We start from the raw sequence: 15,688 nt of genomic DNA, 5'->3' as shown, positions 1-15,688 counted from the left end.
AATGCGAATATCTGCTACCGACATTCGCGAATGCGGATGCGAATGCGAATATTCAGTTTTTTTTTTAATTTGTTTCTACTTTGCAATGTTTTCTAAATTTTATAATAAGAAGTTAATAGATATTTAGTTTTTTTTTATTTATTAAACGCCAATAAGATGCTTAAGAACATTACAATCTGATCAAATAATGTGATCAATGAGCAACTTATTTCTAACCTAAATTACTACTAAAAACTTAAGACTAATATATTGCACAAATGTTAACTTGTACCATCACTTGCACCGTGCACTATTTTTCACTTAACTAACTCGAAGGGTTTCTTCCTCTTGAGTCTTCTAGCTAGATCCGTGTTGTCGAGGCCTCCACATTGACGTGTTGAAGAAGTCGTTGTCCGTGACTTTTGACAAATTTTTCTATGGTCTTGTTAACAGTATCCATGTCTAGGTCTCTATGGAGGTCACTGTTCCTATAGTTCCATGGAGCGTTGACAATGCTCCTTAGTACTTTGTTTTGGAATCGTTGAATGATGTTTAAATTGGTATTACTAGCGCAGCCCCATAGCTGGATTCCATATAGGTTTTATAATCTGTTTATACAAAAGTATTTTATTGTAGATCGAGAGACTAGATTGTCTTCCCAATAGCCAATACATTTTTTTATACTTCATGTTAAGCTGTTCTCGTTTATTTTTAAAATGGGCCAATAGATATTTAGTGTAAATTTTATTACTTCTTCTTTGTCATAATCCTTTGTGCCCTTCAGTGCGTCGGATATAGGGTTCCGTTCCGCTTCTTATCCATTTCTTCCACGCACTTCTATTGGTAGCCAGTTTGTTCATATCTCTTATAGTCATGTCTCTTTTTTCACCTATATAATGGATTTGGTCCATCCATGTCTTCCTCGGCTTTCCCTTTTTTTGTTACCAATTTTGGCTTAATGTACTTTCTTTGTTAGCCTCTTTTGCTCCATTTGCAAAAGTTTTGTTCCAAACCAGTTCAATTGTTAGTTTTTGATCTTCCATATATGTCATTATCGGATTAACTATGCTGTTATATACTTACTATGAGTTTAGTTTTGTTATCTATTTGTGATTTCCCAAAATTTGTATTATTTAATGAGTAATACACGTTAGTAACCATCTTCATTTTATAACTCTTATTGACATGTCCGTTTTTTCCATCATCTGTTATTATATTTTCCAAATACATATATTTAAAATTAAAAGCTTTATTACATAATACCAAATAAGAAAAATAGTGAAGGCTGATAATGTGATTATTGAGGTTAACACATTCACGGACACGACTGCATATGAAGTCACTTACTCCATAAGAAGACGTGTCTACAAGTGAAGCGTGTCCGTGAATGTGTTAAGTTACCTTTTCTTGATAAAAAAGACGAGAAGTGATTAGATTTTGATTTTATTAACCAAATATTAACTTCAATTTTTTTTGTTATTCATATTCGCAAAATATTCGCACAAACTTCGCGAATGCGGATGCGAATATGCAAAAATATGCGAATATTCGCGAATGCGAATACGAATATTCGTTACATCACTAGTATCTACCCATCCTAGGGTTGAATAACTATTGTAATAAAAAACATGTGTTACATAATTTAATCGCGTTCTTTGGTTGTCTGAAAGCAATGTTGACAAATTAACATCGAATTCTGTCTGTTTTGCGATAAAAATTTACCTTTTATTGATGAAATAATTATTGAAACTGTAACTATTGAGCCGTTTCGGTTAAGCGATGTTTTTGTTAAAAAGGTTTCGGTTAACGGAGGTTTTACTGTAAATATATTGCTCACAGTTCTTGATTGTTTAATATTTTTATATGAAAAAATTATTTACTCACTTTTTATTAAATGAATTGGAGTTGGATATTAAAATACTTATGTTTTAGGTGATATGAAACCACCTGTGATAGATGAGTCTAGTGAATCTCAAATAGACAGTGACCAATCCTATGTGTCAGTATCAAATTCTACCTGGAAACAAGGAAGGCAACTCTTACGGCAGTATTTGCAAGAGATAGGTTATACTGATCGAATAATTGATGTAAGATCGACGAGAGTTAGATCTCTACTAGGTTTGAATAATAATAATGCTGATCAAGAGGACAACCAAAATGGTAGTGGCATTAATACCAATGAGTCAAACAAAAGGGCTAGTGAAACACAAGGTAAGATTTTAACATTTATTAGGGTTACTTGATTTAGTTCATATTATTTATAGATGTACTAACAGAACATACAATACACAAATTATTGTTTTCACCCAATTTTGAAAAAATGTAAAACTTTGAATTATCCACGTCCGTCTGTCTGTCTGTCTGTGATCACAACTCCTCCGTCAATATACCAGCTAGAATGACAAATGAGGTGTCAAATGAAAACTTATAATCCAAGGATGGTACTAAAGGTGAGAAATTTTACCTAGGCTGTCTGACCGTCGGTCTGTCCGACCGCGAATATAACTCCTACGTCATTGTACCAGGTAGAATGACAAATGAGGTGTCAAATGAAAGCTTATAATCCAAGGATAGTAATAAAGGTGAGAAATTTTAACTAGGCTGTCTGACCGCGAATATAACTTCTACGTCATGGTATCAGACAGAATGACAAATGAGGTGTCAAATGAAAGCGTATAATCCAAAGATGGTAAAAAAGATGAGAAATTTGGCCTAGGCTGTCTGTGCGTCTGTCCGTCCGACTGAGAATATAACTCCTCCGTCATTTTACCAGGTAGAATGACAAATGAGGTGTCAAATCAAAGCTTATACCAAGGATGGTAATAAAGCTAAGAAATTTTACCTAGGCTGTCTGTCCGTCCGACCGCGAATATAATTCCTTCGTCATTTTACCAGGTAGAATGGCAAATCAGATGTCAAATGAATGCTTATAATCCAAGGATTGTACTAAAGGTGAGAAATTTGACCTAGGCTGTCTGTCCGTCTGTCCGTCCGACTGCGAATATAAGGCCTCCGCTATTCGCGGTGTGCAAGTACTTGGAAAGGGAAACGAGAAACGACCGTGCGCGAGTCGCGGAGAAATATTGCAACTATCTTAAATAATTCATATTGTCAATTGAAATTGTCAAATTGACGTATATTTCATACCTTCTGTCATTGACGCAGAAAAATTATATATTGCTCCACAATATTGATATGATATGCAATTATTATATAAAGGTAAATTTAATTAATTGTATTTTGCTTGCAGTACTGCATTTTAATAACTGATTTTATTTACTACATACAATTGTTTACGTTTGCTAAACATAACCTGCTTCTTATTTTTTCTTCTTATTATTTTTTTTGGACTATGGTCTTGACAATTATCCAGCAACCAGGACTAATATAATTGGCCAATATAATTAAAAGTGCGAATAAAAGTACAGAGCGTAGAAATAGAGGTCGCTTTGCCGAACTTGCACGGTCCCAATAACAGGCAGAATGACAAGAAAGTTGAGAAACTTGACATAGGACTTCCGGTTTTAGAAATGCGACCAGAAGTACTGTTTTAGAGTCACCGTAATAATACAAGTGATATATTATTTGATGCAACTTCGCAAGAAGAGAACAAATATATACTTCCGGTTTCATGACTGTCTGCCCGTACATCTATCTCCTCCGTTTTTAATACGTATAAAATGACAGATGAGGTGTCGAATAAAAGCTTATAACCCAAGGATGGTATTAAAGATGAGAAATTTGACATCGGACTTCCGGTTTTTGAGTTGCAACCATATGAACTGTTTTAAAGTCACCGAAATAGTATAAGCGATATATCATTCGACGTGCCTTAGCAAGATGAGAACAAATGTAAAATTTTGGTTTTTATATCATTTCCGGTTAAAAGTTCTAACCAGAAGTGCAGAAATATTACATGTAACACATCAATCGAAGCATATTGAAAAGTTGAGTTTGAATCTTTAGTTTCGGTTTTGAAGTCATTTCTGTTTAAACAATGATGACCTAAAGTTTAGTAAAAATGACTCAAAATTAGTAAAATCGTTTATCAATCGGCGCAAAGTTACACGAAGCGTTCAAATATCGACTTCCAGTTCTACTTTCGATTACTTTGGGTGAAAACCTAGGACTTACGAAGTCCAATTACTTGTTTTAAATTATTATTTTCAAAAAATGTATTTATTTATTACTATAAAAAAGGGCTTATATACTGATAACAATCATCTAAAAATAAATTGTCGTCCTCGATCAAATCCACATTAAGCAATTCTCCAAAAAGTAAATTAATTATTACTTTAAATTTCAAAATTGATAAAAAGTGGCATGGACCAAAATTTGTCAACCACTCAATACATAAGCGAACAATTATCAATTCTTAAATGAACTTAAAAATACGAAATTTGGTTCGCTAATTACACATTACAAATTACACATAACTACTCACATTAATCTAAAAAAAATTATAAATCGTACTCGTAATAATCTCAAAAATATACGTAAGTATTTAACACATTCGCTACCTATCGAAGAGGATGGAATTCAGCTAGGATCCATTTTGTTGAACGGCACCTGACTAAAGTATCCATCGCTGGCGCGTGAACGGCACCTGACTGAAATAACGATATGCGCGAGCGCGTAATCTGCAGCGAATGGGTTAATACTCAAAATGAATACAAATTTAATCATAAAATGTCTATTCACCCCTAACATAAAATATCAGCCGGTCTGGAATCTCAACCCGTTCAACTGTGTTCTGACGCAAAAAAGGCAACGACCCGCGAAAATTTCGAGATCTCTTCTTATCTAGTCCCAAAAAATAAACAATGGACTGGAGATGTTAAAGACATAATAACGAGGTAGTTTCTATATGCAGCTCGACAATAGAACTCTAGAAAAATTAAATCTTTCTATATTTTATCATCAAACAAAAGAATGAACAAGACTTACCTTAAAATGCTGTAGTTATGCCTGGTTGCACCAACAAACCTTAAGCTCCAGCTTAGCCCAGCTCAGCTTATAGCTACGGTCGCTTTAAGTCTCACTTACGTTGCAACATAATTTTCAATTATTATCTAAGCACTCAACGTGGCAATCCATTGTGTAAAGCAGGGGTGGGCAAAAGCCGGCCCGCGGGCCGGATCTGGCCCTTTTGCTTACTTTATCCGGTCCATTGAGAAATCTCGCAAGAGATTTTTTTAAGAGCGTAATGCATTCATTTTTTTTCGAATCCTGAGTAAACTAATTAGGATTTTTGAAAAATTTTAACGCAGAATGAAATATTACCTTATTACCGAGGGCCGAAAGTCCCTGAAAACTTCTATAATGTTTATCACAGAGGGAAAAAGAGAAAATTTAGTGTGATTTTTAATTTCAAATTATGTCTTTCTCCTTTTAATGATGGTCAAAAGTTCTCTGTTCCTTTTCCATTCTCTGCAACACCATTTCGTTCGTAATATGATCGGTCCATGGTATTTTCATAATTCCCCTAAAAAGCCACATCGCAAAAGCTTGCAGCTTTTTCATTAAGTCAGCATTAACAATCCAATAAAGAAGAAGAGAGTGGACATAACATTTTTATTATTATCTCGGTTTTTTATAGCGTTCTCCGTCTTCCGGTTGCCAGTTTCCAGCTTCGTCCGTCGTTGCATTGGTCAGGGTGAAGGTTCCTTTCCGACATTGCCTTCTGAATGCCGCCTAGCCAGGATTGTTTCGGCGTTCCTCCCTTCCTTCTTTCCCTTGGCGTCCATTTTAAAATTTGTTTTGGCAGCCTGTCGTCGTCCATTGAATTTCGTCTATGATGGTTGACTTGACATAACATTTTACCATCCGATATTAGATTTGCAGATTGAATCTTTGGTTACTCAAAAATTTCCTCATCTTCAAAAAATCTCTTCAAGTAATCTCTTGATTACTCTATTCTTAATCGAATTTCTGAAGTTCATTTTTTATCTGGATCCTTGTTATGGCTTAATACAGTGCACTGGAATAAGTGTTACCCCTCCCTATTAACTTATTTATTTTTAGCACATAAGCAAAACGCTCGGACAGGTCGATTTTTAAAACAGTCATAGTATATTCTGGCATCAATGTTTCGAACTTTACGTGATTCCTCTTCAGGTGACAGTCATAAGTTTGATTTTTTTAAATGGGAAAGTACATCATGTGACACCTCATTTAAAAGCTTTTGAGATACTGATTACAAAAATGTATAATACTTAAATCCTTTTTGAGAGCGTAGGCGCAAAATTTCAGGTCGAATTATTTTTAAATGCATTCATTTTTTGCGAATCCTGAGAAAACTAATAAGTATTTTTGAAAAATTTAAACGCAATATGAAAGATTACGGTATTACCGAGGGTTTAAGTCCCTGAGAACTTCTTTAATGATGATTTTAATAAGTTACAGGGGTGAAAAAAATAGACAATTAAGAGTGATTTTTAACTTAAAATATATAATCCAAAAGAAACTTTTTGTTTTAAGGGACTTTCAGCCCTCGGTGATAATGTAATCTTTCATTCTGCGTTTAAATCTTTCAAAAATACTTATTAGTTTTCTCAGGACCCGCAAAAAATGAATGCATTTAAAAATAATTCGACCGAAATTTTACTCTTACGCTCTTGAGAAAGATTTAAGCATTATACATTTTTGTAATCAGTATCTCAAAAGCTTTTAAATGAGGTGTTATGTGATGTACTTTCCCATTAAAAAAAATCAAAGTTATGCCTGTCACCAGTGGCGTAGCGTGAGTGTCGGCCGCCCGGGGCGGAAGACAATTTTGCCGCCCTCTTATTTAGGTATTTAATTTAGTGTATACTATACATTACATACATTAATTATAGAGAACTTTTCAGCCAGAACAGTCATTATTTTGCATTATACAGGTTGGATTTTAAATAAAAAAGTTTATCTAAGTTTTAAAGTCACGTTTATTAATACAAAAATTCTTTTATTTTAAGCAATTAGATATCTACATTGATATAACTTAGGTACCTATCACTTAAGATTAGGCACACCTTGACGATCGACAAAATTAATAAAATCAATTTTTAATTAGAACTAGAATGATAGCGTAATGTTATATTTTTATCTTTATTGAAAAGTAGTATGAGTATTTGTTAGAATTAAAAACAAAACTTCCGTCTTCAATTAAAAATTTATACGTCTACTTTTTGTAAGAGCAAAGTCTTTTATTGCACCGTCAATGTCGATCGCATCACACACTTCTTGCTCAATAGACAAAATAGCCAAATTAGTTATTCTTAGAGTACTCATTGTAAATCTTAAATAATTTTTAATCAATTTCAATTTTGAAAAACTCCTCTCACAGTTTACATTGCTTATAGCAACTATGAAAAATATTCGGAATATGTATTATTAAAATATTGGGCATCTTCCAGCTTGGATTTAACAATAAATTTAAATAATTCAAGTAAGTCTGCATTAATCAATTTCGTCGCCTGTAGCAGCAACGAAAGTCCGCAGTCGAAGTTTTTATAGCTTGAAACCCTGCTTGTCAATTTCGCCAGATGCGTAGTCTACATTTCTACATTCAGTGTTGTCTAGATCTAATAATATAGCCGACGTTAGATAAACAAACTTATCCGTTAAATTCTGTAGCTGTTGAAAACGCTCAAGAATTTCTACAATAACTCTATCTGACGAAGAAAACAGCTTTCGTCATAACTCATTTTCACAAGACGAGTTAGCACCTCTAGTTCCGTCATCAAAAATTTGCTTTCTTGTTTGCGCCTCCGAGGTTTTATGGAAATTCCAAGTTCTTCACACATATGTTTGCATAACCTACATCGCCATTTGCCCATTCCTCTCTTTTCTCTGTCAATATCATCTGCCAAGCATTTACTTTCTGAGCGCCCAATCCTATGTCAAGTCCCCTTGTTTGTAAATATTTTTGTGCATCATTCACTTCATGTAGCACCGGTTGCCACAGGCCCAAAAAACAAAGAAAGGAAAATGACTGCATCGAAACTAGTAAAGCACCTGCATTTGTCCTAGTGTTTAAGCTTTCACCTGCCTCTGTCAGTTTTTCCAACGTGACGAGAATGTCTTTGTAATGATGCCATATCACATTTACTATATCGCCTCTTACTCCACCGCGTGTCTTGAATCCTTCTTTTACCTGTAGCTGCTATCAGAACTTCCCAACGATGTGTCGATGAGGAAAAAAAAATAGCAACGTTCTAAAGTGCCGAAAAAAGTTGTGCTGATTGTTAGTCATAAACGTGGAATTCCCACAAGTCACTATAGACGTTGTTGCCAGTCGCTACAAAATATCATTCAAAGAAAAGGAATTCCCCGAATTCGTCACAAAATAAGTAATGAAAAATTCCGTGCTCCTTTCAATCGGCCCGAATTTGTAGCTGCGATAAAAATATAAAATGGTTCAAATATTTACAAAATTTTTTATTATTTATTGTTAAATTTTGCCGCCCCCTAAAAAGTGCCGCTCGGGGCGGGCCGCCCTTGCCGCCCCCACTACGCTACGCCACTGCCTGTCACTGCCTGTCCAGAGGGTTCACGTAAAGTTCGAAACATTGATGCCAGAATATACTACGATTGTTTTAAAAATCGACCTGTTCGAGCGTTTTGCTTATGTGCTAAAAATAAATAAGTTAATAGGGAGGGGTAACACTTATTCCAGCGCACTGTATAATGGACCATATTAAAAATTTCGTAATTTTACTGGAAACAAATTGTTCGCATGTACACACCAGAAAGACAATTTATTATTATTAACAGTCAAATATCTTTCTCCAAATGCTTTAAAATGATACTTTAGTATCTTTGTCAAAAAAATTTCTTGGGCAGAGAAAAACCTCCACCAAAAACATTAGCGTACATACTAGGTATAGTCCTCCGGCCCGGGAGACATTTTGAAAATTTCATTTTGGCCCGCGCTTAAAAGTATTTGCCCACCCCTGGTGTAAAGGCTGAAAATTGATCTAAGACTCAATGGAGCAACGCATATGTTTCGTAAGTTGAGCTTAATGCACGTCTTAATCTTAAGATCTGTTGCTGCAACCAGGCATTAAAGTTCTCGCACCAAAGCTGTATTTAAAAGACTAATAATTTGTACATTTTTGTTTTATTACATACTTAATAATGTTCAGTTTCATTTAAAAATAAGATTTGCAAAATTTCACGCCTCAAAATCTCATAATAACAGCAATACAAATTAAAAATCTTTTATGAATAACCATTTTCAATGTCGTTGAAACACGAAACTACAGCCGCGCGATATTCTAGTCCAATCAGAGAGTGCCGCAAGCACCTCTACCGGTTTCGAAACTTATTAGTCTCTCATCAGGAGGCACATATGCTGCTCTCCCCGATCCAACCAAAACAAACCCCGGCGTGCAGTCACGGATCGCAACGAACGAAATGGCATAGATGCCCTAGCGGCAACTGCTATCAAAAGTCTAAGTTTTCACTCTAATGGCATATAAAGCAACATAATGCTACTCTACATCCCACCAGAATGAAAACAATGGGAACCTTCTCTGGTTACACCTCCGAGGCTTCTACAATTTGCAAGCCATACGGATGCCGAGACTAAGGAAGATGAGGGAATTTTACAATATATAATTCACGTCCCATCTGCTCAGCGCGGTAAAGTTCCAACGAGAATAGTTCCCTTTGTACTCCAAACAGAGTAAGTAAATCAAAAATGAATAACCATTTTCAATGTCGTTGCAACACGAAACTACAGCCGCGCGATATTCTAGTCCAATCAGAGAGTGCCGCAAGCACCTCTACCGGTTTCGAAACTTATTAGTCTCTCATCAGGAGGCACATATGCTGCTCTCCCCGATCCAACCAAAACAAACCCCGGCGTGCAGTCACGGATCGCAACGAACGAAATGGCATAGATGCCCTAGCGGCAACTGCTACAAAAAGTCTAAGTTTTCACTCTAATGGCATATAAAGCAACATAATGCTACTCTACATCCCACCAGAATGAAAACAATGGGAACCTTCTCTGGTTACACCTCCGAGGCTTCTACAATTTGCAAGCCATACGGATGCCGAGACTAAGGAAGATGAGGGAATTTTACAATATATAATTCACGTCCCATCTGCTCAGCGCGGTAAAGTTCCAACGAGAATAGTTCCATTTGTACTCCAAACAGAGTAAGTAAATCAAAAATGAATAACCATTTTCAATGTCGTTGCAACACGAAACTACAGCCGCGCGATATTCTAGTCCAATCAGAGAGTGCCGCAAGCACCTCTACCGGTTTCTAAACTTATTAGTCTCTCATCAGGAGGCACATATGCTGCTCTCCCCGATCCAACCAAAACAAACCCCGGCGTGCAGTCACGGATCGCAACGAACGAAATGGCATAGATGCCCTAGCGGCAACTGCTATCAAAAGTCTAAGTTTTCACTCTAATGGCATATAAAGCAACATAATGCTACTCTACATCCCACCAGAATGAAAACAATGGGAACCTTCTCTGGTTACACCTCCGAGGCTTCTACAATTTGCAAGCCATACGGATGCCGAGACTAAGGAAGATGAGGGAATTTTACAATATATAATTCACGTCCCATCTGCTCAGCGCGGTAAAGTTCCAACGAGAATAGTTCCCTTTGTACTCCAAACAGAGTAAGTAAATCAAAAATGAATAACCATTTTCAATGTCGTTGCAACACGAAACTACAGCCGCGCGATATTCTAGTCCAATCAGAGAGTGCCGCAAGCACCTCTACCGGTTTCGAAACTTATTAGTCTCTCATCAGGAGGCACATATGCTGCTCTCCCCGATCCAACCAAAACAAACCCCGGCGTGCAGTCACGGATCGCAACGAACGAAATGGCATAGATGCCCTAGCGGCAACTGCTATAAAAAGTCTAAGTTTTCACTCTAATGGCATATAAAGCAACATAATGCTACTCTACATCCCACCAGAATGAAAACAATGGGAACCTTCTCTGGTTACACCTCCGAGGCTTCTACAATTTGCAAGCCATACGGATGCCGAGACTAAGGAAGATGAGGGAATTTTACAATATATAATTCACGTCCCATCTGCTCAGCGCGGTAAAGTTCCAACGAGAATAGTTCCCTTTGTACTCCAAACAGAGTAAGTAAATCAAAAATGAATAACCATTTTCAATGTCGTTGCAACACGAAACTACAGCCGTGCGATATTCTAGTCCAATCAGAGAGTGCCGCAAGCACCTCTACCGGTTTCGAAACTTATTAGTCTCTCATCAGGAGGCACATATGCTGCTCTCCCCGATCCAACCAAAACAAACCCCGGCGTGCAGTCACGGATCGCAACGAACGAAATGGCATAGATGCCCTAGCGGCAACTGCTATCAAAAGTCTTAAGTTTTCACTCTAATGGCATATAAAGCAACATAATGCTACTCTACATCCCACCAGAATGAAAACAATGGGAACCTTCTCTGGTTACACCTCCGAGGCTTCTACAATTTGCAAGCCATACGGATGCCGAGACTAAGGAAGATGAGGGAATTTTACAATATATAATTCACGTCCCATCTGCTCAGCGCGGTAAAGTTCCAACGAGAATAGTTCCCTTTGTACTCCAAACAGAGTAAGTAAATCAAAAATGAATAACCATTTTCAATGTCAAATGAAAACTTAGACTTTTGATAGCAGTTGCCGCTAGGGCATCTATGCCATTTCGTTCGTTGCGATCCGTGACTGCACGCCGGGGTTTGTTTTGGTTGGATCGGGGAGAGCAGCATATGTGCCTCCTGATGAGAGACTAATAAGTTTCGAAACCGGTAGAGGTGCTTGCGGCACTCTCTGATTGGACTAGAATATCGCGCGGCTGTAGTTTCGTGTTGCAACGACATTGAAAATGGTTATTCATTTTTGATTTACTTACTCTGTTTGGAGTACAAAGGGAACTATTCTCGTTGGAACTTTACCGCGCTGAGCAGATGGGACGTGAATTATATATTGTAAAATTCCCTCATCTTCCTTAGTCTCGGCATCCGTATGGCTTGCAAATTGTAGAAGCCTCGGAGGTGTAACCAGAGAAGGTTCCCATTGTTTTCATTCTGGTGGGATGTAGAGTAGCATTATGTTGCTTTATATGCCATTAGAGTGAAAACTTAGACTTTTGATAGCAGTTGCCGCTAGGGCATCTATGCCATTTCGTTCGTTGCGATCCGTGACTGCACGCCGGGGTTTGTTTTGGTTGGATCGGGGAGAGCAGCATATGTGCCTCCTGATGAGAGACTAATAAGTTTCCAAACCGGTAGAGGTGCTTGCGGCACTCTCTGATTGGACTAGAATATCGCGCGGCTGTAGTTTCGTGTTGCAACGACATTGAAAATGGTTATTCATTTTTGATTTACTTACTCTGTTTGGAGTACAAAGGGAACTATTCTCGTTGGAACTTTATCGCGCTGAGCAGATCGGACGTGAATTATATATTGTAAAATTCCCTCATCTTCCTTAGTCTCGGCATCCGTATGGCTTGCAAATTGTAGAAGCCTCGGAGGTGTAACCAGAGAAGGTTCCCATTGTTTTCATTCTGGTGGGATGTAGAGTAGCATTATGTTGCGTTATATGCCATTAGAGTGAAAACTTAGACTTTTGATAGCAGTTGCCGCTAGGGCATCTATGCCATTTCGTTCGTTGCGATCCGTGACTGCACGCCGGGGTTTGTTTTGGTTGGATCGGGGAGAGCAGCATATGTGCCTCCTGATGAGAGACTAATAAGTTTCGAAACCGGTAGAGGTGCTTGCGGCACTCTCTGATTGGACTAGAATATCGCGCGGCTGTAGTTTCGTGTTGCAACGACATTGAAAATGGTTATTCATTTTTGATTTACTTACTCTGTTTGGAGTACAAAGGGAACTATTCTCGTTGGAACTTTACCGCGCTGAGCAGATGGGACGTGAATTATATATTGTAAAATTCCCTCATCTTCCTTAGTCTCGGCATCCGTATGGCTTGCAAATTGTAGAAGCCTCGGAGGTGTAACCAGAGAAGGTTCCCATTGTTTTCATTCTGGTGGGATGTAGAGTAGCATTATGTTGCTTTATATGCCATTAGAGTGAAAACTTAGACTAAAAATCTTTTGTGTATTTAAATCATTTCAAACGATCGACAAAGCGCGCGAACACTTGTGGAATCACCAAGTTATATTCTGTAATGACAGATCTCCTGTCTCATATAAAAGTATAAACCATTTTGTTTACATTGGTGTTCATACAGTTTTTAAAAAGATAGTATTGAATTGTGTGTCTGTTTACTATGAAAAATAAAAGTAAATACTAATAAATTTGTTTATTACCATTGTTTAAAAGTATAACCATTAAAACCCCCAATAAAAGATTTATTAGATTACCAGTCGATAAGAAACTGAGTTTAATACGGTGGTTATATGCATGTTGAAAGGACATTAAAGATATTTTAGTTCATTCTCAAGGTCTTCATGTATGTGAAGATAATTTTAATCTAAATATTTAATATCTGTTGTCTGCTTAATAGTTTTTTTTTTAATAAATCAAGTGTATTTTGAACACAAAAATAGAACTTTTGGCACCTTTTTGGTAGATGTACGTTACAGATTGAATGATATTTATCTAAACAATATTTTTCTGGAACTGTTTTTACTATAAAATTAAAATAAATAATCATAATAATAAAGATTGTTCATAATGGTTAAGTTATCATACTGCCCTTTAGAAAAATCCTCTTCGGTCATTTTAAAAAAATTTTCTTAACAAAAACACTCGAATATTAAGAAATATATAATTCACAGGAACTATCTAAAGATTTATAAAACTTAGATACACCATAAAATGACCATAACAAGTAAACTAATATCAAACGTACCTAATGAATTAATGGCGAGGACCTTACATTTTTAACTTTTTCACGTCACGGCCATTGAGGGTGCGTTTTGGACTGGCTGATATAATTTGAATTTTCTCTCAATTTTAATCGTTTTTAGGAGCCAAACGAAGGACAAAAACAACTTTTTTCTTTGATATATATATTTTAAATCATGTTCTATTATAATTTATAGCATTTTTTGCGAATTTAAAATGGTATGCCAGTTCCCTATTCAGTTTTATCATCCCTTGTAACTTTTAATCAGATGTTAATTTTTTGTTTTTAAGTAGGATAATGTTTTTTATTGAAATTTAATTTTAGGTAGGAGAACTCCTGCGAAAAAGGCTCAACCAAGCTCTCTAGCAGAAGCTATGATATTAGATACCGAAGCTGCTGTGATGGCAAATTTAGACTTTCTGTCCAATACCGATGTCGACATGGATGATGATGATGACATGAGCGATGATGTCGATATTGAACCATCAGATGATATTGAAGACGACGTCAAGTTGGGCAAAAAAGGTAATGTAATCAATTATTCTTTTCTTCTTAACATTGTTTAAATATTAAATTCTCGTACGTACGAGGATATGTTGGGCCTGTTGATTCTGTATTATTTTTAGTTCCGAAACCTAGTTCACCATAGAACACTTTTCCTTTATTCTCACCAGAACCACTTTTTTCTTCCTTTGTTCTTTGCACCTCGTGTCTTGAATGCAACCAATTTCTATTCTCATTTTTTTAAGAACATCTACCAATTTCACACTCTCACTTGTAAGACAAAATTCCAAGACCCTATCCTGATTTTTCTAATCTGTAATAGTGTTTTTTTAACTTTTTGACCATTTCTAACCTGTAATGTTCATTCGACGCTCAGTTTGCTTCCTGAACATGTTGCCTCAGGAGATGCTATTATTTTAATTTAATATCTATTATATTACGGAAGGTCTCTTCATTATTGTGGACTGAAAAGATTTTCGAACATTTGATGCCTGAATGATTTTTTTTTCCGCGTCGTGTTCTGCATGATTTGGTCAACACACTACCAATTTAACCAGAGTGTACTATTTGTTACCCCACACCTGCTTACATTTTTCTGTAGAGGCCATGGTATGAAATATTTACAAGTATTTTAATATGAAATATATCACTGAGTCGGAACATCTGGAAAACCCGTTCATGCATTTATAACCAAAATACATAATTTTCTTAAAAAATATGGAAACATTTAACTCTGTAGTGACAAAAAAATGGGTGTACCATCGTGGTGTGACATCTATGGGAAAATGGGTTACTCATAATTTAGAAAAAGAATATTTACACCAAATTTAGGAAAATTTTCACCAATTTGGTATTTTTAAAAACAGTTAAATGGAAATATTTATTGCGCCAGTAGCCAGCCTGTTAAATTACTACTTGGAAAATCATTAATCATACTAAGGTTTATTTAAACAAAAAAAAAAAGATTCGTTCATTTTCTTTGTACATACGCAGCGAATATTAAATCGTTTATTTTTTGTAAACAAGATCATAAAATTGGAAGGGGACCAAAACATCGCAATACATATTTTCTCTTAACTTTTGTTTCAATAAAACATCTGTCAATGATTTTTAATTTTTATTATTTAATTCACACGCATGCATGGAGTACAGACAATTTGGAAATGTTATCTTGTTTGGAACTTGAACATTTTTTTTATTACATAATATTGTTCAGTTTTGTTTAAAAATGAGATTTCCAAAATTTCACGCTTCAAAAACTCCTAATAACTTAGAAGTACAAGTTTAAAGTCTTCGTTATATTTATATTTATGGTTATATTTAGGTGTATTCTTTTCTTCACCTACTTTAGTTTATTGGC

At 36.1% G+C, this 15,688-nt stretch overlaps 1 protein-coding gene across 2 annotated transcripts in view; it reads left to right on the top strand.

Annotated features, from left to right (window-relative positions):
- LOC114341240 (striatin-3) overlaps positions 1 to 15,688 on the top strand; it is a 124,244-nt gene that overhangs the window by 48,928 nt on the left and 59,628 nt on the right. For both annotated transcript variants that reach the window (XM_028292040.2, XM_028292039.2), the window contains exons 3-4: positions 1,912 to 2,190; positions 14,149 to 14,349. In XM_028292040.2, coding sequence (XP_028147841.1) covers positions 1,912 to 2,190; positions 14,149 to 14,349 — 480 coding nt within the window. The remainder of the gene's footprint in view (positions 1 to 1,911; positions 2,191 to 14,148; positions 14,350 to 15,688) is intronic.

Source organism: Diabrotica virgifera, chromosome 3, assembly GCF_917563875.1.
Source record: "Diabrotica virgifera virgifera chromosome 3, PGI_DIABVI_V3a".
Classification (NCBI taxonomy): Eukaryota; Metazoa; Arthropoda; class Insecta; order Coleoptera; family Chrysomelidae; genus Diabrotica; species Diabrotica virgifera.
This window is presented reverse-complemented; position numbering and strand designations above follow the sequence as displayed.